This window comes from Bombina bombina, chromosome 11, assembly GCF_027579735.1.
Source record: "Bombina bombina isolate aBomBom1 chromosome 11, aBomBom1.pri, whole genome shotgun sequence".
NCBI classification, from domain to species: Eukaryota; Metazoa; Chordata; class Amphibia; order Anura; family Bombinatoridae; genus Bombina; species Bombina bombina.
The window spans coordinates 15,272,399-15,294,082 of record NC_069509.1 but is presented as its reverse complement, the minus strand read 5'-3'; the positions used below and the strand labels follow the sequence as shown (position 1 = coordinate 15,294,082).

At 36.1% G+C, this 21,684-nt stretch overlaps 1 protein-coding gene across 1 annotated transcript in view; it reads right to left on the bottom strand.

The window, feature by feature from the left end:
* Positions 1-11,666: 11,666 nt before the first annotated feature.
* LOC128641580 (mas-related G-protein coupled receptor member H-like) overlaps positions 11,667-21,684 on the bottom strand; it is a 35,955-nt gene continuing 25,937 nt past the window's right edge. The window contains exon 2 of the mRNA XM_053694118.1: positions 11,667-12,624. Coding sequence (XP_053550093.1) covers positions 11,667-12,624 — 958 coding nt within the window. The remainder of the gene's footprint in view (positions 12,625-21,684) is intronic.

Below are 21,684 nucleotides of genomic sequence, written 5' to 3'. Positions count from 1 at the left end.
CTTATTCGCAGCTTTCTTGCTACCCTTTCACTAAGCACCCACACTAAACTATACTGTTTTACCCCCTAAACCGCCGCTCCTGGAGCCCCCTGCACCTAAATAAAGTTATTAACCCCTAAACCGCCGCTCCCGGAGCCGACCACAACTCTAATAAAGTGTTTAACCCCTAAACCGCCGCTCCCAGACCCCGCCGCAACTAAATAAAATGTTTAACCCCTAAACTGCCACTCACGGACCCCGCCGCCACCTACCTTAAAATTATTAACCCCTAATCTGACCCCCTACACCGCCGCCACCTACATTGAATTTATTAACCCATAATCTGACCCCCCAACGTTGACACCACCTACATTAAATTTATTAACCCCTAATCTCCCGCCCCCAATGTCACCGCCACTATATTACATTTATTAACCCCTAAACCTAAGTCTAACCCTAACACCCACTAATTTAAATATAATTTTAAAATAATCTAAATAAATTATTCCTATTTAAAACTAAATACTTACCTATAAAATAAACCCTAAGATAGCTACAATATAACTAATAGTTACATTGTAGCTATTTTAGGGTTTATTTTTATTTTACAGGCAACTTTGTATTTATTTTAACTAGGTACAATAGTAATTAAATAGTTATTAACTATTTAATAACTACCTAGCTAAATAAATACAAATATACCTGTAAAATAAAACCTAACCTACGTTACAATTACACCTAACACTACACTATAATTAAATAAATTAAATAAATTAATTACAATTAACTACAATTAATTAAAATAAAATAAAATGAACTAAAGTACAACATAAAACAAACACTAAATTACAGAAAATAAAAAATAATTACAAGAATTTTAAACTAATTACACCTAATCTAATCCCCCTAATAAAATAAAAAAGCCCCCCAAAATAATAAAAATCCCTACCCTATACAAAATTACAAATAGCCCTTAAAAGGGCTTTTGCGGGGCATTGCCCCAAAGTAATCAGTTCTATTACCTGTAAAATAAAATACAATACCCCCCAACATTAAAACCCACCACCCAGACACCCAACCCTACTCTAAAACCCACCCAATCCCCCCTTAATAAAACCTAACACTACCCCCTGAAGATCACCCTACCTTGAGACGTCTTCACCCAACTGGGCCTAAGTCCTCAAAAAAGCTGGGCGAAGTCTTCATCCAACCAGGCAGAAGAGGTCCTCCAGATGGGCAGAAGTCTTCATCCAGGCGGCATCTTCTATCTTCATCCATCGCCGCTGGAAAATGAAGCTTCCCTTTAAGTGACGTCATCCACGATGGAGTCCCTTACATTCCAATTGGCTGATAGAATTCTATCAGCCAAAAGGAATTAAAGGGGAAAAAATCCTATTGGCTGTTGGAATAATAATAATATTGCGTCCCTTACATTCCAATTGGCTGATAGAATTCTATTAGCCAATAGGAAATAAAGGGGAAAAAATCCCATTGGCTGTTCCAATCAGCCAATAGGATAAAAGCTCAATCCTATTGGCTGATTGCAACAGCCAATGGGATTTTTTCCCCTTTATTTCCTATTGGCTAATAGAATTCTATCAGCCAATTGGAATGTAAGGGACGCAATCTTGGATGACGTCACTTAAAGGGAAACTTCATTTTCCATTGGCGATCATAAGAAGAGGATGCTCCGCGCCGGATGTTTGAAGATGGACCCGCTCCACACTGTATGGATGAAGATAGAAGATGCCGTCTGGATGAAGACTTCTTCCAGCTTTGATGAGGACTTCTGTCCCCTTGGATGAAGACTTCTGCTGCTTGGATGAGGATGGATGTCCGGTCTTTGAACACTGTATGTGGATCGCCGGGGATTAGTGTTAGGTTTTTTTAAGGGTTTACTGGGTGGATTTTATTTTTAGCTTAGGGTTTGGGCAATGTAAAAAGAGCTAAATGCCCATCCAAATGCCCTTTTCCGGGGAATAGTTAGCTTAGGTTTATTTAGATAGTTTTTTGGGGGGGTTTGGTTGGGTGGGTGGTGGGTTTTACTGTTGGGGGCTGTTTATATTTTTTTTACAGGTAAAAGAGCTGATTTATTTGGGGCAATGCCCCGCAAAAGGTCCTTTTAAGGGCCATTGGCAGTTTAGTGTAGGCTAGGGTTTATTTATTTATTTTGGGTGGGATTTTTTATTTTTATAGGGCTATTAGATTAGGAGTAATTCGTTTTTATTTTTGATAATTTCGTTTTTTATTTTGTGTAATTTAGTGTTTATTTTTTTTTTGTAATTTAGATAATTGTATTTTATTAATTTAATTTATTTTATTTTATTGTAATGTTAGGTTTTAGTGTAAGGCAGGTTAGGTTTTATTTTACAGGTAACTTTGTATTTAAAATAAATACAAAGTTAGCTGTGAAATAAAAATAAAACCTAAGATAGCTACAATATAACTGTTAGTTATATTGTAGCTATCTTAGGTTTTTTATTGCAGGTAAGTATTTAGTTTTAAAAAGGAATTATTTAGGTAATAATTGTTAGTTTAATTTAGATTTATTTTAATTATATTTAAGTTAGGGGGGTTAGGTTTAGATTTAGGCTTAGGGTTACGTTAGGGTTAGGTTTAGGGGTTAATATATTTTTTTAGTGTTAGTGATTTGGGAGGCCAGAGGTTTAGGGGTTAATAACTTTAGTATAGTGGTGGTGACATTGGGGCGGAAGATTAGGGGTTAATAACTGTAATGTAGGTGGCGACAATATCAGGAGCTGCAGATTAGGGGTTGATAGTTTTATTTAGGTGGTGGCAGTTAGGGGCAGCAGATAAGGGGTTAATAACATTATGTAGGTTGCGGTGATATTAGGTGCAGCGGATTAGGGGTGTTTAAATGTGGTTTTTATGTTAGGGTGTTAGGTTTAAACATAACTTTTTCTTTCCCCATAGACATAAATGAGGCTGCATTACGGAGCTTTTGTTTCCGTGATCGCTGGTGTTAGAAATTTTTTTACCCGACTCTCCATATTGATGTCTATGGGGAAATCATGCACGTCAAAACACTGCTTGTATTTGGGTGAGGTATGGATCTCAATGCAACCATATTGCCCGTGCAAGCCAGGTTTTACAAAACCTGTAATAGCAGCTCTATAGGGAGCTTAAGTACCGCCGCTTTTGTGGCGGTTGTTAATTTCCCTATAGCGCTCAAAAGGCAGAAACCTTTGCTTTGGAAGCACCTAAATATGTAGTTACTCTGGTTGGAAAAAGTATTTTTTTTTAAGATTGTAAAACACACAAAAATAATCTTATTAAACAACTCAAAATTAAATGGGAGATTAGCAGTTTGAAAAGATATATTTATAATGACATGATCCCACGTGGTCTTAGATTAAGAAAGAAACCAGGGATTAACCTTAATCAACCAACTACCACTGATTTTAAAGAGGAATGTGAAAAATGTCTTACTGAGTGTTCAATGAAACTTATGCGTTTAATTATAAAAGAAACTGAAAATAATCAGGACAAAATAGATAAAGTACAGGAATCAAATGATAATTTTAAGAAATGGTAGACTAATCAACAATACAATAATTTAAGTGAAGAGATTAGAATCAAATTTAGGAAATTACAGGACAAAATTAAATCAAGGAAAAGAAGGAAATTTCTGAGGGATTTGTTGGACTATAAGGAAGTGGTTGTATATGATTATGCAGGTCAAAAATCAGGTACATCTGAATCAGATAGATCCGGTTCAGAGACGGATACAAGTAGATCACCTAGGAGAAATAGAGGTAGTAGAAGGGGTAATTTTTTTAGACAACAGGGGGACACTAGACAAAAGAAGAGAAGATGAGGAGGCAGAAAACACAGGAAAAACTGGTCAAAAACAAACGAGATATGCCCTGAGAAGTCAGCAGAGCAACAAGACCCCAAAATAAGTGATAGCAATAAACAAGGACTAGAGGTAGTAAATTTGTAAAAAAAAAAAAGAACTTAATCAATCCCATATTGAAGTATTAAGCAAAGGACTAACTTTTTGTCCTAATAATAATTTGGACAAATTTAATTCATCGAAAGACCTTCATTTTTTTGCTAGGAAGGTAGTTCTGAGGTAATTAATAATGGGTAAAATGGCTGTTGAACGGTTGGATATGCATGAGAAAATTGCATTAGAAAATTTAGAAATATTGTCTGAGGAAAGAACCTAAGCTGATAATACTGGTAGTATTGGTTTTAGTAATTTAAAACCAAAATCCTCTTATATGCCATCACTATCTATGGTGCCAAGCCTTATGACATTTGTTAAACTAGTCGAAAGAGTTTTCAATGGGTTGACTACTAATAAAAACAAAAAAGACAATTTGAGTAAGGAACAACGCTTGACACTAAATGATTTGATTATGGATAAAACTATTGTGGTAAAACTATGGAATAAGGGGGGCAACGTAGTTATTCTCAATACGCTGGATTACAAAACAGAGTGCTTAAGACAACTTAATAATACAGCCCAGTATGAAAAATAGAAATGTAATTCAATGCTACAGTATAAAGAGGAGCTGGATAGTATTTTAACTAAAGCCCTAGCAGATGGGCTGATAAACAAAAAATAATTATCCTTCATTCAGGTCAAATTTCCAGTCACCCCAACATTTTATACAACACCCAAATACACAAACATAAGATCCCCCCAGGAAGGCCAATAGTGTCAGGGATGGGGGGACTAACAGAAGTTGTAACTAAATATTTGGACTGGTGTTTATGGCCCTATCTCACCTTACTACCCACCTATGTCAAATATACCACAGAGGTTCTGAGAAAACTTGATGATGTTGTACTCACCCCAGGAACAATTTTGGTAGCTATTGACGTGGAAGCGTTATACTCCTCCATCCCTTATACAAAAGGCATTGAAACTATTAAGGACATTTTAAAACAGAGAGGCCAAAAATGTGATGGACATTCTGAATCTGTTACATTTTGTGCTAAATAGGAATTATTTATTTAAATTTGATGGTAAATATTATAGACAAACGATGGGCACAGCAATGGGTGCATGCTGTGCACCAACCTATGCTTGTATTTATCTAGGTAGATGGGAAAATGAAAACATTTTGGATGCTGCAACAGAATTTGAGAATGCAATAACATTATGGATTTGTTTTGTCGATGATGTCCTTCTATTGTGGGAGGGCACATCTGATGATCTGTCAAAATTCATGCAGCAACTGAACTGTAATGATTGGAACCTTAAATTCACTTTTGAATGGAGTTATGAATCATTGTCTTTCTTAGATCAAAACATTTTGAGACATCAAGATAGGCTAGTGACAGAAACTTTTAGAAAAAGTACCTCTGCAAATGCCTTAATTGAAGCATCTAGTCACCACCCCTGACACCAAATCAATGCCATTCCAATTGGTCAATATCTTAGACAGAAGAGAAACTGTTCATTAGATTTAACATACAAAAAATATGCAAATGATTGAGGGAGAGTTTTGTAGCCAGAGGTTATTCTAAAAAAGTAATCTAACAGGGATACCAAAGAGCCAGGGAAACTCCATGTGACAAATTATTATATAATACAGTGGATAAACAAACTAGGTCAGAAGTAAGGTTTATCAGTACTTTTAACTCTGAGTGGGAAGAATTGAGAAATATATTGCAAAGATATTGGAATATCCTAACCACAGATACTGACATCCGAAAAATAGTAGGGGAGTACCAATTAATGAGAGCCAGACGTGCTCCTTCTCTTAAGGATACATTAGTACACAATCACTACAAAGGGAGCAATGATTGGCTTGGTAAACATCAAAAGAAGGATGGCTGCTACAGATGTGGTAAATGTAAAATGTACAAACATCTATTAAAAGGCCAATACATGATTGACATTATTGGGTATTCACATAGAAGTCTATTTATCATAGGTCTTGCAGACCTGATCTGACAGTGCGGTGCAACGCCACCCCCTGCAGACTCGCGGCTAATCGGCCGCCAGCAGGGGGTGTCAATCAACCCGATCGTGCTCGATCGGGTTGAATTCCGGCGATTCCTATCCGCCTCATCAGAGCAGGCAGACAGGGTTATGGAGCAGCGGTCTTTAGACCACTGCTTCATAACTGGTGTTTCTGGTGAGTCTGCAAGCTCGCCAGAAACACAGGCCCTCAGGCTCCGTACGGAGCTTGATAGATAGGAGCCATAGAGTCAAGGGCCATATAACATGTTGCAGTGACGAGGTAGTATATGTAGCCCATTGTTCGTGTCCCTGGTTTTATGTGGGTAAAACAAATAGAAAATGTAGGGAACGAATGGAGGAGCACAGAAGGGATATTCTTAATGAAATAATTAAGGACAGTGGAGTATCCAGACATTTTTATGAGGTGCACCAAAGCAGTGTTCAAGATTTCTAATTCATGGGTCTTGAACTAATAGACGTTAGAGAAAGAGGGGGAGACTGGGACAATCTACTCCTTAAAGGGACACTCAAGTCAAAATTAAACTCATGATTCAGATAGGGCATGCAATTTTAAACAACTTTCCAATTTACTTCTATTATCTAATTTGCTCAATTCTTTAGATATCCTTTGTTGAAGAAATAGCAATGCAAATGTGTGAGCCAATCACACACGGCCTTTATGTGCAGCAACCAAGCAGCAGCTACTGAGCATATCAAGATATGCTTTTCAGCAAGTGATATCAAGAGAATGAAGCAAATTAGATAATAGAAGTAAATTAGAAAGTTGTTTAAAATGACATGCTCTTGCTAAATCACAAAAGAAAAAAATTGGGTTTCATATCCCTTTAAGTCTAAATGCAGGTGGATCTACATTTTAAACTTACTTCAACCTAAAGGGCTAAGTGAAAAATTAAATTATGGCCCTTTCCTTATAAATTGAGGTGATCTTTGTGTTATTCAAATTAAGGGTTTCTGGTTATCAGAAAAGTGTATTGATAGATACATTATGTATATATATAACATGCCTCTACTGTTAAGAGATTTTCTATATCTATGTACACAAGGATTTGGTAGTGTTAAAAACAAGAATGCAACACTAGAAAATTTGCCATATTTTGCATAAACACATTCAAAGTTATGTAAAATGGTGTATTTATTTGGATGTACTGTTATCAAGGATATTTATATGCATTATGATCATGGCGTGTAGCATATACTAGAAAGTGTGCTGATCATGAATGCTGGTTAGATTATATAAATCATTTTGTTTATTAAGTTTCATTTGGATTACATTTCTGTTTCTTTGTGCAATAAGTAATTAAGTTTCAATTCACCTGTTGGTAGCATGGTAAATAGAATAGAATCCATACAGCAGATATCGATTGATTGTGCCTGAGGAACCCAAAGTGACGTAGGGTGAAACACGTGTAGCGGTTGTTACATCAGCTGGAGCCGACTTCCACGCTGTTTGAAATTACAGCATTCTAATTATTTCAAACCCAGAAGCATTCTTTGGAAATCTCCCTATGCGAGCACAAGATATTTACTGCCAATACCGGAGATCGGTGAGTGGTGCATATAAGTGACACGGGGTGAAATCACTAAAGTATCCAGAACATAGGTAACACTAAGGAGATGCTGAGTGAGAAGCGCATTGTATTTTCTACCTGTCTGACATGGAGGAGGTCGCTGTATGAGAAGCGTTATTGTCAATCTCCTGTTGAACTGTATTATTTGTCCCATTGGCATATGTTCAGCTTGCTTTATTGTTGGAGTGAGTGGTTGGGATGAAACGCAGGTTGAGTATTAATTTCTATGCCCCCTACAGTGTTAATGTGTTAGCCCGCTTGAACAAATTTTACCTTGCCACATAGGGAGCAAAGGTATTCACCAGGAGGACCCAGCCTGTTTGGCTTTTTGTATTTACAACTGTTGTCCATATACTTATACTTTGGAAATATCCTATTATTAGTCAGTGGACTTACTGGCCATTTATATTATTGGGGAATGGGGATCCCTGTTTTGTCTCTTGGGTTATGAATGATTGGCATATGCTATTTACCTTAGACCATTAATTATGTGGTTATGTTTTTCTTTTTCTCGCACATTGCTTAACACTATAATAAATTAGTGTATTAAATATCTAGCATCAGTGATTGTGTGTTATTGAGACTCTGGTAGTTCTTATAATGTTTTTTTTATTAAGGCTTAATATGGAGTTGCTGGATAAGGTTTACTATTTGTTTTCTTCTTTTATATATATTATCTTCTAAACCTCCGTGCACCTTGGTACCCACGTCAGCATTGGAGTACTGTGGGTCCTTGATCATATCCATCATTTCCATTATTATCTGGTACAAATATATATATATATACACTATATATATCTATATATCTATGTATATATATATATATATATATATATATATATATACTGTATATACACACACTTGATACAGGAGAAAATTAGTTTTCAACAGGCCCAGAGCAATGAATTTGAGAATTAAATAAAATATATCAAGGAATAATGGTACCAGATTGTGACTATGCAAAGAATATGTTTTTTTTCTGCATTTGATAAGCATTAGATAAACTGAGGTTTTGGAAATGTGTCAGAACTAAAAAAAAACTTGGGAAATCTTCCTAATGTATTTATTGTAGTCCATTATACATAAAATCAAAGTTCACCTTTCCATGCTATATTAACAATTCATGGTTTCACACAAAATAAATTGAATCTTCTCTGAATTATATTTTTCATCTCCTTTTTCTCAGGACAAAGTGGCACACTGAATGTAGAATAGGAATAAAAACGTTATTACTATAACATGTAAAAAGTAATACTGCCTGCTGATAGGCCCAGTAGCTACCATTAAAAAAATTGCTGTTGTATGTTTATTAATAAATAAATAGTGTGCCTTGGGTATATTATATACATATATAACTTAGGACACCTTGCCATCCCCCCAAAACACTGCAGCAGTTACTTATGTATGCAAGCCAGTTCCCTATCAACCCGGTATTACTCACAGAGTCACAAAGCAAGCTGACAACTTTGCCAAGGAAGAAGGAATGAGGAGCGCGGTGACACACTATCTTGAAGCCCCAATAACCCAAGTACCAGACTGTACACACACAACACTGCTCTAATGTATATAGGCGCTGGCTGCTTCAGCCTGGTCAACTTCCGTCAATTGATGCCATATTACATAATTCTATCAGGATGGAATGTCATTGAGTATGCCTGCAGTCTGCTCCGGCCTCCTCAGAGTCAGAAACCCCCACCATTCCTACCTCCTTACTTGTCGCTTCACTCAGTTGTCTGCGGGCTGGGCTGGGCCGGCCTTCTCTGGGCAGCATCAATCACTTGACTGCTCACGTGGCTCTTAGATAAAGTCAGGCGGCTGCTCATCCCACTTCCCACACCATTTCTCCCTCTCTGTCGAGTGAGTCATAGTCTGATGACATAAACAGGCAGCGGCAGGCAGCACAGCTGCGCAAGTAAGCTCCACCTCCTCCACTCACTGACACAGTCAGCACACACATGCATGGAGCGTTCTAATAAGCTATACCATAGCCGGACCAGCCCGAAGGAATCGGCGATAAAAATTAAACTGGGCAACAATCATTTCATAAATAATACATTTAATTAAATTATTAACAACATATTTATTACATTCATGTCTGTCCCTCACTGTCTCATGATCCATCACTGCGCTTCAGGGCTGCAGATTATCCTCGGCAGTCAGCACCGCTCTCAGTGCCCCCCTGCTGGTGTACTCTAAGGTGGCTGCCTATAATGCCGAATACAAATGCCGGCCCTATATATGTGTATATATGTATTTATATGCACTCATAACTATTCACACATAAAAACACATAAATACACATATTTACACATTATCTTTTTAATACAAGTATGTATATTTAAGTATAATACTTTTTAAATATGTTTTAGATGTGTCTTTTGAAAAAAAAATTAAACCCTACACTTATCTTCAGGTCTTAAGTTGCACTAATTCTTCTAATGCTATTTGGGCTTTTGCTAATGCGCATCCCGTAACCTTAAAGTTAAAAGCCGGCATTTATCAACTGCCTGAAGGATAGTTGCTCCATGGAACCTTTCTACCCAGGATTGTAGAAGGCTGGCAGCGTATTGCAGCAATGGCGTGTGTGTAGGGGTTTTTCAATCACCCCAGGGCAAACGTACCCAGTGTGATTTAATCCTCCAACTAATAGCTGGCATACTGGTTTGGAGCCGGGGTCCTAACTTTGCGAGCCTGCAAAAATTGTCCCTCAAAGTAATTGGTGTGCTAAAATGATGTCAGCTGCACTAAACTTTCTCTGGTAAATGTGATTTACCTTAGACTTGAATTATCAAGTTGTACGCTAATATTAGCATTGTCCTGCGATAATGGTTATAGCTTCTTGTGCTAGCAGTAGAACGCTACTTGTAATCTGGAACAATATTCAGAATCTCCATTTATGATTACAATGTGTTTTTATATTTTAAATATTTTAATTAAAAACTAAGCAAAATTATATTAAAGTTTTAATACCATTAATATCTTACCTTATTTATAATTAAAGAAAAATAAGTTAATCTCACATACAATAGGCGGTCAATATTAATGAAAAGAAATAGTTGTGATTTTCTTTTATATTGGTAATGTATATTTTCAGCTATGTAGCTTTATAGTATTTTCTGCAGACACCCATGTGCCTATTCCCGATGTATGTGGCCTATCAGAGAGAAAGAAAATCACATGATCCAATAATTGTGTATGTACATATATTTTATTCAAACCACAACACATCTGATGACTTGCAATACTATAGAAAAGGAAACAGAACACAGAGCACAAAACAAAAACATAAAAAAGGAAGTTTTATTTTTGCTAAAATAAATCTAATCTTAGGTTGGGTGCAAAGGATTCCATTAATTTATTTGTATTAAAGGGACATGAAACACATTTTTTTCTTTTGTGATTCAAATAGAGAATACAATTTAAAACAACTTTCCAATTGACATATCTAATTTGCTTTATTCTCTTGGTATTCTTTGCGGAAGAATCAGCAATTCACTAATGGGAGCTAGCTGAACACATCTGTTTAGCTAATAACATGAGGCATATATGTGCAGCCACCAATTAGTAGATCATGAGCCTACCCAGGTATCCTTTTCAACAAAGGATACCAAGAGAGCAAAAGACATATGTATAAAAGAAGAAAATTGGAAAGTTGTTTAAAGGGACAGTTTACTCCAGAATTTTTATTGTTTAAAAAGATAGATAATTCCTTTATTACCCATTCCTCAGTAAAACCTTATATCAAAGCCTCTGCATAAAGCCCCCTTATCTCAGTTCTTTTGACAGACATGCATTTTAGCCAATCAGTGCACTCGTGTAAGTAACTCCAGGTGCGTGAGCACAATGTTATCTTTATGGCACACATGAACTAATGCCATCTAGCTGTAAAACTCTGTCAAATGCATTCAGATTGAAGGCAGCCTTCAAGGTTTTAAAAATTAGCATATGAGCCCTCTTAGGTTTAGCTTTCAACAAAGAATGCCAAAGCAAAATTGATGATAAAAGTAAATTGGAAAGTCGTTTAAAATGACATGCCCTAATTGAATCATAAAAGTTTAACTTTGACTAGACTACCCCTTTAAAATCACATGCTCTTTCTGAATCATAAAAGAAAAAAATAGGGTTTCATGTCCCTTTAATCTTAAAATATAATTCAACTATATTTGGCTATCAGTGCCCCCAGAGACAGTTACTATTTCAGTTGAATTTCCCTCCTCCTCTTTAAAAACCTTCTCCAGAGCCTCCTTGATGGAAGAATTCTTTCCCCAACTCCCCACCAAGATGTAGATGAATGGGTTGGCGCAGGAGTTGATAACAGCGCACAAAGAAGTCACCATATGTAATCTGATGTTAGTGAAAGGACTAACAGATCTAAAAAAAAGCAAAATATGTGCAACTTTAACAGAGACCAGTGACACAAAGAAGGAGACGATATTAGCAACAATTACAATATAGAGCTTTATCGGCCGACAAGCTTCTGATCTCTTCTGGATCTCAATAAGAAGTACAACACTGGAAAATATTGTTATAGCGGATACTGTAATGTACACGGCTGATGTTATGTAGACAAAATAGGGGCTTTTAGAGTAGAGTAATTCTTCTACAATAGATGTAACCAGAGACAGGACCCAAATTACACCACAAGTAATAGACGTCAGGTGCTGAGGACGATTACATTTGTACCAGATAGGAAAACAAACTGATAGACATCGCTCAGTGCTGAGTGCAGACAACAGGAAGAGGCTACAGTTAAACCCTAAGTTATTTAGTATTTTCATAGCTGTATAAACCTGCATATTATCAGTAAGGTTTCCTGTAATCAAAGAAATAATAATGCTGCCCAGCAAATAGATCAAATCTGCCAATGCCAGGTTGAGAGTGTAGATTGTCGCCTGGTTTGTTTTTATGCAAAAATGGAGAAGCCAAATTACTATTCCATTTCCAATAAGTCCAATGACTCCAACAGGTACTTTGAGGAAAGCAACTGCATAATGAATGTCAGTAATATCATATAATTTTGATGAATAGCTGTTGAATGACATTGTGTGAGGCTGTGAGAGATCGCACAAAGGGTTTGTCCTCTTGTTTAATCCAGGAAACCGGTGATTAAGTGATCTGCAAAAGACAAGGATCAAACATGAAATGAAATACGTATTATATTGCTTTATGGGTGAACAGAAAAATGGTTTTATGAGTATAATGTGAATGAAGCCTAATGATTGTGAGCAAAACCTTTTATCCTGATAGTAAGTTATTAGATAAGGTAAGAAACAATCACCAGCTAGACCCCAGTAATGCATACTCGTCTGAATTATTAAAGTATATTCTTGACTTTACTGTCTCTTTAATTAAATGGCTTTAAAAGAACACGAGCCCCTTTATTTTTATTTTGTGATTCAAATAGACAAAGCATTCCTATACAACCTTCCAAGCTACTTCTAGTATCCATTTGCTTTATTCTTTTGGTATCCTTTATTAAAGGAGCAGCTGTGCACTACTGTGAGCTAGCTGAGCACATCAGTAAGCCAATGACAAGAGGTATATGTGTGCAGTCACCAATTAGCAGCTAGATCCCAGCACCTGAGCCTATGTAGGTTTGCTTTTCAACAAAGGATACCAAATTAGACAGTAAAAATATATTGATAAGGGGTTTAAAATTGTATTTTCTATCTTAATCTTGACACAAAATGTTTGGGTTTTAACAATAAATAAATTGCATGATGAAATTAATTTAAGTGTTTCTATGATCTATAAAATAAATTACATTACATTTTTGTCAGGGAACCAGGAGTCAGACAGAGATGTGAAATGCTAAATTAATCCAAATGGCAAGCAAGTGTCAAAGCCAGTTTGTCAGACGAGCCAGGTACGGAACCAAAACAAGTAGTCAGACGAGCCGGGGTCATAAACATGAAGATCAGCGAAGTCAGGAACAAGCCACGGATCAGGAATCAGAAGGGACGTCAAACAAGCCAGGAAAAACACAGAGTCAGGAACACAGGAACTCACAGAGAAGTCAGAGACAACACAATGGCAAAGGCAAACAGCAATGAGGCAGTTAAAAAGGGAATGATGACATCATAATTCTGGGACTTCAACCAGTCTCTCTCTCTGATGATATTCTACAGTTTGGCCATAAGAGGGAGCCTAGAGTACTGAGCAGCGTTGAACACTCTGCTGCAAGCAAGGAGAGAAGATATGTGAGTCTAATATGGCAGCCAAGATAAAAAAGAAGCAAACAACTATCAAAGTCAGGGAGAAATGCTGACAATTTTACATAAAAGGACATCACATATTAATCGTAATAATGTAATCTGTAATAAATAGTCACTTGACTAATAAAAACATAATATGAGTTTTTGCACATAATAATATTTTTTGTTTGTGATGGTGTTGTATGTATAGTTTATGGTGCTAGTGTATTTACAGAAAATATTTAGATAAAACCTTTAATAATATGAATATTGCATCAATATGATTTTCCATGTTTTACTCTGCTTGACAGCAAAGGGCTATAATGCACTTATACTGTATAAATGATTATATGTGTGTACATATATATATATATTTATGTGTTTACATGGGTATATATGTCTGTAAATACATATAAACACAAATATATATGTACACACACATATATATATATACAGTATATTATAGCCTTCAAAGATTATTATTATTTTTTTACATTGTATTTTTCCCATAAGGCACAGTTCTCCTCCTTTTTCTTTTAATTTTTCTGTATTATTTCTTGTATCTCAGATACTGATGCCTATTTATCAAAGGTCTTGCGGACCTGATCCGAGAGGGCGGATCAGGTCTGCAAGACCTCGCTGAGTGCGGAGAGCAATACGCTCTCTGTATTCAGCATTGCACCAGCAGTTCACAGGAGCTGCTGGTGCAATGCCGCCCCCTGCAGACTCACGGCCAATCGGCCGCCAGTAGGGGGATGTCAATCAACCCAATCATACTCGATCAGGTTGAATTGTGGTTATTCCTATGAACAGGCGGACAGGGTTATGGAGCCGTATGAAGAGGATGCTCTGCGCCAGATGTCTTGAAGATGGACCTGCTCCACGCTTGATGGATGAAGATAGAAGATGCTGTCTGGATGAAGACTTCTGGCTGCCTGGATGATAACTTCTGGCCTCTTCGATGATGACTGCTGGCCGCTTGGATGAAGACTTCTTGCCGCTTGGATGAAGACTTCGCCGACTGGATGGATCCTTCAAGCAGGGACTTCAAGAACTGTAAGTGGATTGTCGGGGGTTAGTGTTAGCTTTTTTAAGTTTTTTTTTGGGTGGGTTTTATTTTGAGATTGGGGTCTTGGCAGGAAAAAGAACTAAATGCCCTTTTAAGGGCAATGCCCATACAAATGCCCTTTTCAGGGCAATGGGGAGCTTAGGTTTATTTAGTGGCAAGGGCCACTGGCAGTTTATTGTAGGCTAGGGTTTTTTTATTTTGGGGGGGGCTTTTTTAGTTTGATAGGGCTATTAGATTAGGTGTAATTCTTTTTTATTCTTGATCATTTTTTTATTTTTTTCGTAATTTAGTGTTTGTTTTTTTTTGCAATTTAGTGTTTGTTTTTTTAATAATTCTACAGGTAAGTTTACATTTATATTAAGATAGGGATGTTGTAATTTTATTTTAAAGTTAGGGGGTTGTTAGGTTTAGGGGTTAATAAGTTTATTTAGTGGCAGCGGTGTAGGGGAGCAGCAGGATAGGGGTTCATAATTTTATTAAGGTTGCAGCGGTGTAGGTGGCAGCAGATTAGGGGTTAATAATTTTATTTAGGGGGCGGCAATGTTGGGTGCAGCAGATTAGGGGTGTTTAGACTCAGGGTTTATATTAGGGTGTTAGGTGTAAACGTAACTGGTTTTCAACCATATAAATCAATGAGATATCTGGCAGCATCAAACATATGCTTTCAGTGCTTTCAGACTCCCATTGATTTCTATGGTATCCACGGCCTCTAGGGTGGCAGATTGAAAACCAGGTACACTGCGTCGGAATAGCCGCAAGCGTAACTGTTAAATGTATGATAAATGGGAAAAGGTGTAAAAAAGAGCAGAATGTGTATTCGGAACATCTGTAATGATGTAAACATCGATCTGCGTCGGATTGAGACCGGTGGATCGTATATTACGTGACAGATTTCAACATTTGCCAGTCTGAAGGCTTTGATAATTACGTCGGATCAAGATCTCAACAATTACACAGCGGAATGCCAGCATATTTGCGGTTGACAGTTTGATAAATATGCCTTTAGAGTTAATCTTTCATTTATGGAATGCTCTAATTTGATTGGTTTAAATTATGTTTATAAGCTTTGAATTTGTGTTAAGCTATTGTTATCTGTTACCTTCACATCTCAAGGTATGTATTAATCTTGTTGGGATCTTGAGAAAGCCCCGTTTGAAAGGGGTGAAATGCGTAGAAGTACTATGGATTGACATAGAACCTATACCTGGTGACATTGAAAGATTCAAGCCCGGGCGATTTTCCAACCTGCGTACGAAGTACTAAGTGCAGAGAGTGAACAGAGGACGGTCGAGGAGAAACAAATTGAATTGATATTACTTGCGCAAGTATTCAACTCTTCGTACAGGAGATCACAGCTGATCGGAACCGGTGACATCAGGCGCTTTGCTAGCAGCGCGAGGACTCCCGGGGAACTACAAGCTGCAAGCTGCAATACCAGACAGTGCTGCAGGTGAGAGCGTTGTACCTGGAAACAAGTGCTACACCAAGGCGGTAAGATTATAACAGTGATGGGCAAATAGACAATCACTCAAAATTATCTGATAATCCACAAAAAACACAGTCTGATTTCTATAGACATAATAGAACACAACAAGGCAGCAGTAACAGTCAGAACTACCATTTAAAAGACTTAGAGCAAAGAGAATTCCAAAATAACAGGAATAGAATGGGTTACTATTATGGAAATAGGGGCCATCACCAAAATAGTGGTAATTATAATAGAGGCAATTCCTCTGATCATTTCAGTAATTGGAATCAATATAACAATAGAGGTTATAGAAGGCAAGAATATAGGGGAAGGCCCAATTACTATAGACAACATGATGACAACCAATACCAATATGATAATAGGAGGTCTGAAAGAAATAAAGGGGAAGATTGGAGATATAGGCAATTTGAGGATAGAAACAATGGGTATATTAGGAATAGGGAGAATCCCCATTGGAATCAGTCTCCGGCTATAAATCTCAATAGGACTCCAGGGTATAACCAAACTTCTAATAGATTTGAAGTACTGCGGAATCACGAGATTGATTCAAATACTAATTCCCCGAAGGGTCAAAAAGCTAAAGATAAAACTAAACATTCATCTATTAAAGATACACAGATACCTTCCCCTTCCACTTCTCATTTTTTAGACTTAGGCCAAAAAAAAGACCCAAAACAGTTACCGCAAAGAGAAGGGAGAAAAAGAAGGCCTTCAGAAAGAGAGGAACTAGAGGAGGATCGAGAATGGCCAAAAAAAACAAAAAAATCATGAAAAAAGATAACAGCAGTAATAAGGGAATTTTCAACTTAAGTGGGAAAGTATTAGACAAAATGCAAGAAGATGTTCTCAGCAAGGGTCTCACTTTTGCCCCTACGGCAAAGTTGGATAAATTTGGTACATATATAGATGCTCACAGATTTATTCGAAAATTAACCATAAAACGTTGGTATTTAAGAAATGAACCTCAACTTAAACAGGATCAGGTAGCTCAGGATAATTTCAAACACACTAATTTAAGAGAAAAATCACGCTTTTATCCAAAGTACGATAAAGGCTCACAAGTGGAGACTTTTGAAAAATTAATATTAAAAGATATTGAAAATATAAATAAAAGAAAAATTGATAAAGTGAAAAATAATTTAAGTCATAAACAATTGAAGGTCATACGGGAACTTGAGAAAGATGAGGATTTAATAATAAAACCGGCGGATAAAGGGGGGGGAATTGTGATCTTAAATAGTACCCAATACATAGAGATGTGTCATAATATTTTAAAAGATGAAAAGACATATAGGAAATTGAATTTTGATCCCACAGTGCAATATATGGATTCCCTGAAGGAACTTTTAGATTTAGGTTTTAAAAAAGAAATTTTAACTGAGAAAGAAAAGAATTATTTATTAATAGACCACCCAAAAATACCCCTTCTATACAGCCTCCCCAAGATTCATAAATCTCTGGAAAAGCCACCGGGGAGGCCAATTATCTCAGGGATTAACTCAATTACATCAAATCTCTCCGAGTATATTGACCTGTTTTTGCAACAATATGTAAAAAATTTACCTTCCTATCTAAAAGACTCAAAAGATATATTGAATCTACTTAAAGTTATGGATTGGCAGGAGGGTGATTTACTTGTAACATGTGATGTTACTTCACTTTACACTTGTATATCCCATCAAGACGGTTTGGAGGCAATTAAGCATTTTTTAGAATTAGACGAGGAGATACCTATTGATCAAAAGAATTTTATTATGGATTGCATAAATTTTATTTTAAGGCACAATTATTTTTCTTTTATGGACACTTTCTATAACCAAGAACAAGGGACCGCTATGGGGACCAGGTTTGCCCCCAGTTATGCTAATTTATTTATGGGCTTATGGGAAAAGAGATTCCTAGATGATAGCCAGATGGGGGCAAGCCTGGTCACCTATAGAAGGTATATAGACGACATATTTATGATTTGGCACGGAGATGAAAAAAGTCTGGACAATTTTATCTTATCCATGAATTCAAATGATAAAAATTTAAAGTTCACTTGGGAAAAAAGCCATACCAATATACAATTTTTAGATTTAGAAATTTTTATAAGGGAAAACAAGTTAAACTCTAGAACTCACTTTAAACATGTAGATGCAAATAACTACATTCATCAACAGAGCTGTCACCACTCTCAGTGGAAAAAGAATATCCCAAAAGGACAGTTCTTGCGAATGAGAAAAAATTGTAATATTCTGACAGATTATGATGCCCAATCAACAATTTTAAAAAATAAATTTATAGAGAGAGGGTATCCTATTGATGCCTTGGAGGAAACCATAAAAAATGTACGAGATCAAGACAGGGAAGAAATTTTAGCAGGTAATAAAAACAATAAAAATAAAAATATCAGAAATACTGTAACCACAAATGATACTTCTATGTTCATACCTTTTATTACAACATATAGTGGCAATAAAAATATAATAGAAAAAATTCTGAAAAAACATTGGGATGTTCTAAAATTAGATGATAAGTTAGGCCCCTTGATTCCAAATAGACCTCAAATAGTCTATAAAAAGGCACAAAATTTAAAAATGAGACTGGCACCTTCAGATTTGAAAAAAACACAAGAAAAAAGGAAAAAAGACCTTTGGGGGAAGGACCTTAAAGGTTTTTTCCCTTGTCATAAATGTAAATCTTGTCAATACGGTTTAAAAAAGAAGGAAGTGAAGTCCAATTCAACAGGAGAAGTGTTTAAAATATCCCAAATGATTAGATGTATAGATAGAAATGTGATCTATATGATAGAATGTAGCTGTGGGGCCCAATATATAGGAGAGTCAGAAAGACCCCTACGTGACAGGATAAGGGAGCACATCCTGTCAATAGAACAACATAGTAAGGATCGCTATAAGGACCTCCCAGTACCAAAGCATTTTGCATTATGCAATAATGCAAATCTCAAACATTTTAATTATATAGGTATTGATAAAGTTTGTAAACACTGGAGAGGAGGAGATCTGCATAACGAAATCCTAAAAAGGGAACGAAAGTGGATTTTCCAGATGGGTTCCCTTACACCCCAAGGTCTAAATTTAGAATTGGACCTGAACTGTTATCTGAAATAAAATAAAATAAAAAATAAAAAATAAAAATACAAATAGAAGAAAAAAACGAAATTGAATTTTATATTTTGATTTTGACTCTAATTTTAGACAAAATTTTAGAATCCAAATTTTGGTTTTTAAAAATTCTGTATGTTGTAAATCTGATGATATTTTATTCCCAGAATTAGTTTAGAAGGACCAAATGTAAAGCAATAGGATTAAACTCTTTTCATTTTATATCTTAAATTTAAATTTTGAACTATTTGTTACATTTGATGCGCCCTATTTAGGAGTGACAACCACAGGATATTTTACTTTACACATAACCCTATGTATTCCATACAAGAAATCTACCCTTTGAGGATTGCATATATTTGCCCATCATTAAAACATCCAGTTTTCTCTACAAACCAAACCTCAGTCTTAATATATATATAGATTTTAGTACAGAGACCCTAATAGTTTATATTTATATTTATATTTAAAATTCAATTATTCCTCCAATTTACTCAATTGGCACAATAGGATCAAATATATATATTGACTTATTACAAAGTGTGTAGTTCTTTTAGGTAATTTTAACAATAGCGATTTTAAAGTACAATCATGTTTACATTATATTAAAATAGGTAGTTTATAGTGACGACCTAGTGAAATTATAAAAATGATTTAGCATTAGATGAAATTAATAACCCTTTTGTATAGAAAATAAAGTTCAAATCACCTGCAGAAGTTAAGATTACCCGTTCCCGTTCATATATTTATTTATATATTTATTCACATATTAATTTAAAAGTGTATATGAATTTTCTAATTGCTATTCTAACTGCTATTGTACCGTATGAATACCAAGATGTTTAAAGTTGTTAGTAACCTCTTTCTGTACATCCATGATCTTTCAAAAGAAAATATCCCTTTAAGAGGGAGCGTATAAGAGTTGGATTTGAGATACCGTCAGTATTGAGCTTGAGAAAGGCTGTGAATCAGCCGAAACGCGTTGCTTAGTACTTTGGACGTTTTGGGCTTCCGTAGCCTGAAGTTTATGGTTTGGCGCACAGGAGCGCCTTGCTGGTTTGAAACTCCGTCTGGCGGGCTGGTTTTCTCTGGAGGCTGGTTGATAAAACAAAAGACACATCGGACCTCTGTCTGAAAAAACCTTTGGGACATGCTGAGGAATTATTAGCGGTTCGCCGTGAGAGGAGCCCCCTGAGACAGTTCTTAAACATCTGGTGTAAGTAAAAGTGTGCACCTTATGTTTTTTTGTATCTTCATATTGTTTAAAGGATTGTGTATATCCTTCTTCTCGCCCTATTACCTAGCTTTCACGCTGGCTATTAACCCATCAGGAGCTTGCTTGACGCCCTTTCTGCTTTTTTAACACATCAACTGGCATACCAAAAGTCTTTTATTTTATGGACTATATTTGCTGAAGAGCCTATGCATTTCTTCTTTTATCTATTGTAATATTTGTTATATTTTTATATTGTTGTGATTTTATATTGTTGTGATTTTGCTGTATTACTAATGTGTTATTAATGTGTGATTTTTTTACCTATAGGGAATATTATAAGTAATTAAATATTTTTATAGTCAACCCCTTTACTATCTGGTGCTGCACTCATTCAGCTATCTGTAGAGAGAGCGCAGCAGTGGCTAATTACCTGGTTGCAGTTTTCTGCAATCAGTGTAATTAAATCTTCTTTTAGCATTTGTTAATAAGGAAAAAGGGAATCCTTAATCTTTCACTGCAGCTTTGAGTAGTCTATTCCAGCGCTTAGGTAAACTCTTATCTTTTGGTAAGATTATAACAGTTAATCCAAGATTGGGAAAATAAATGAGCGCTCCAAGCCCAGAAATATATAAAAAGTCAATTTTATTCCATACTTATTAAAACCATACAAAATAGAATAAAAAGTGGTAAGCACTATTGTGCAAAAAACAAGTTGAGGAACAGGTGCAAAAACAGCAAACGTTTCGTGCTCCACGCACTTGGTCACTGCTGATTGATAAGATTATAACAACCCAGCGAAACTACAAGCCACAAGAAATTAAATGTGCACACACGTCTAACTACTTATATGTGATTTAAACACAATTGTTTAAACTATAATCAACTCAACTGCAACATTTGATTGACTGTGGAAACCTCCTTTAAGAAAGGATTTTTTGGTGAACAAAGTATCTATATAAAGAACACCACTTGTGTATAAATCAATGCCAAAAGTTACTTTAACCCCTTAATGACCAAGGACGTACGCCACACGTCCTCAAAAAAAAGTCAGTTAATGACCGAGGACGTGTGGCGTACGTCCTTGGTCTGGAAAGCAGCTG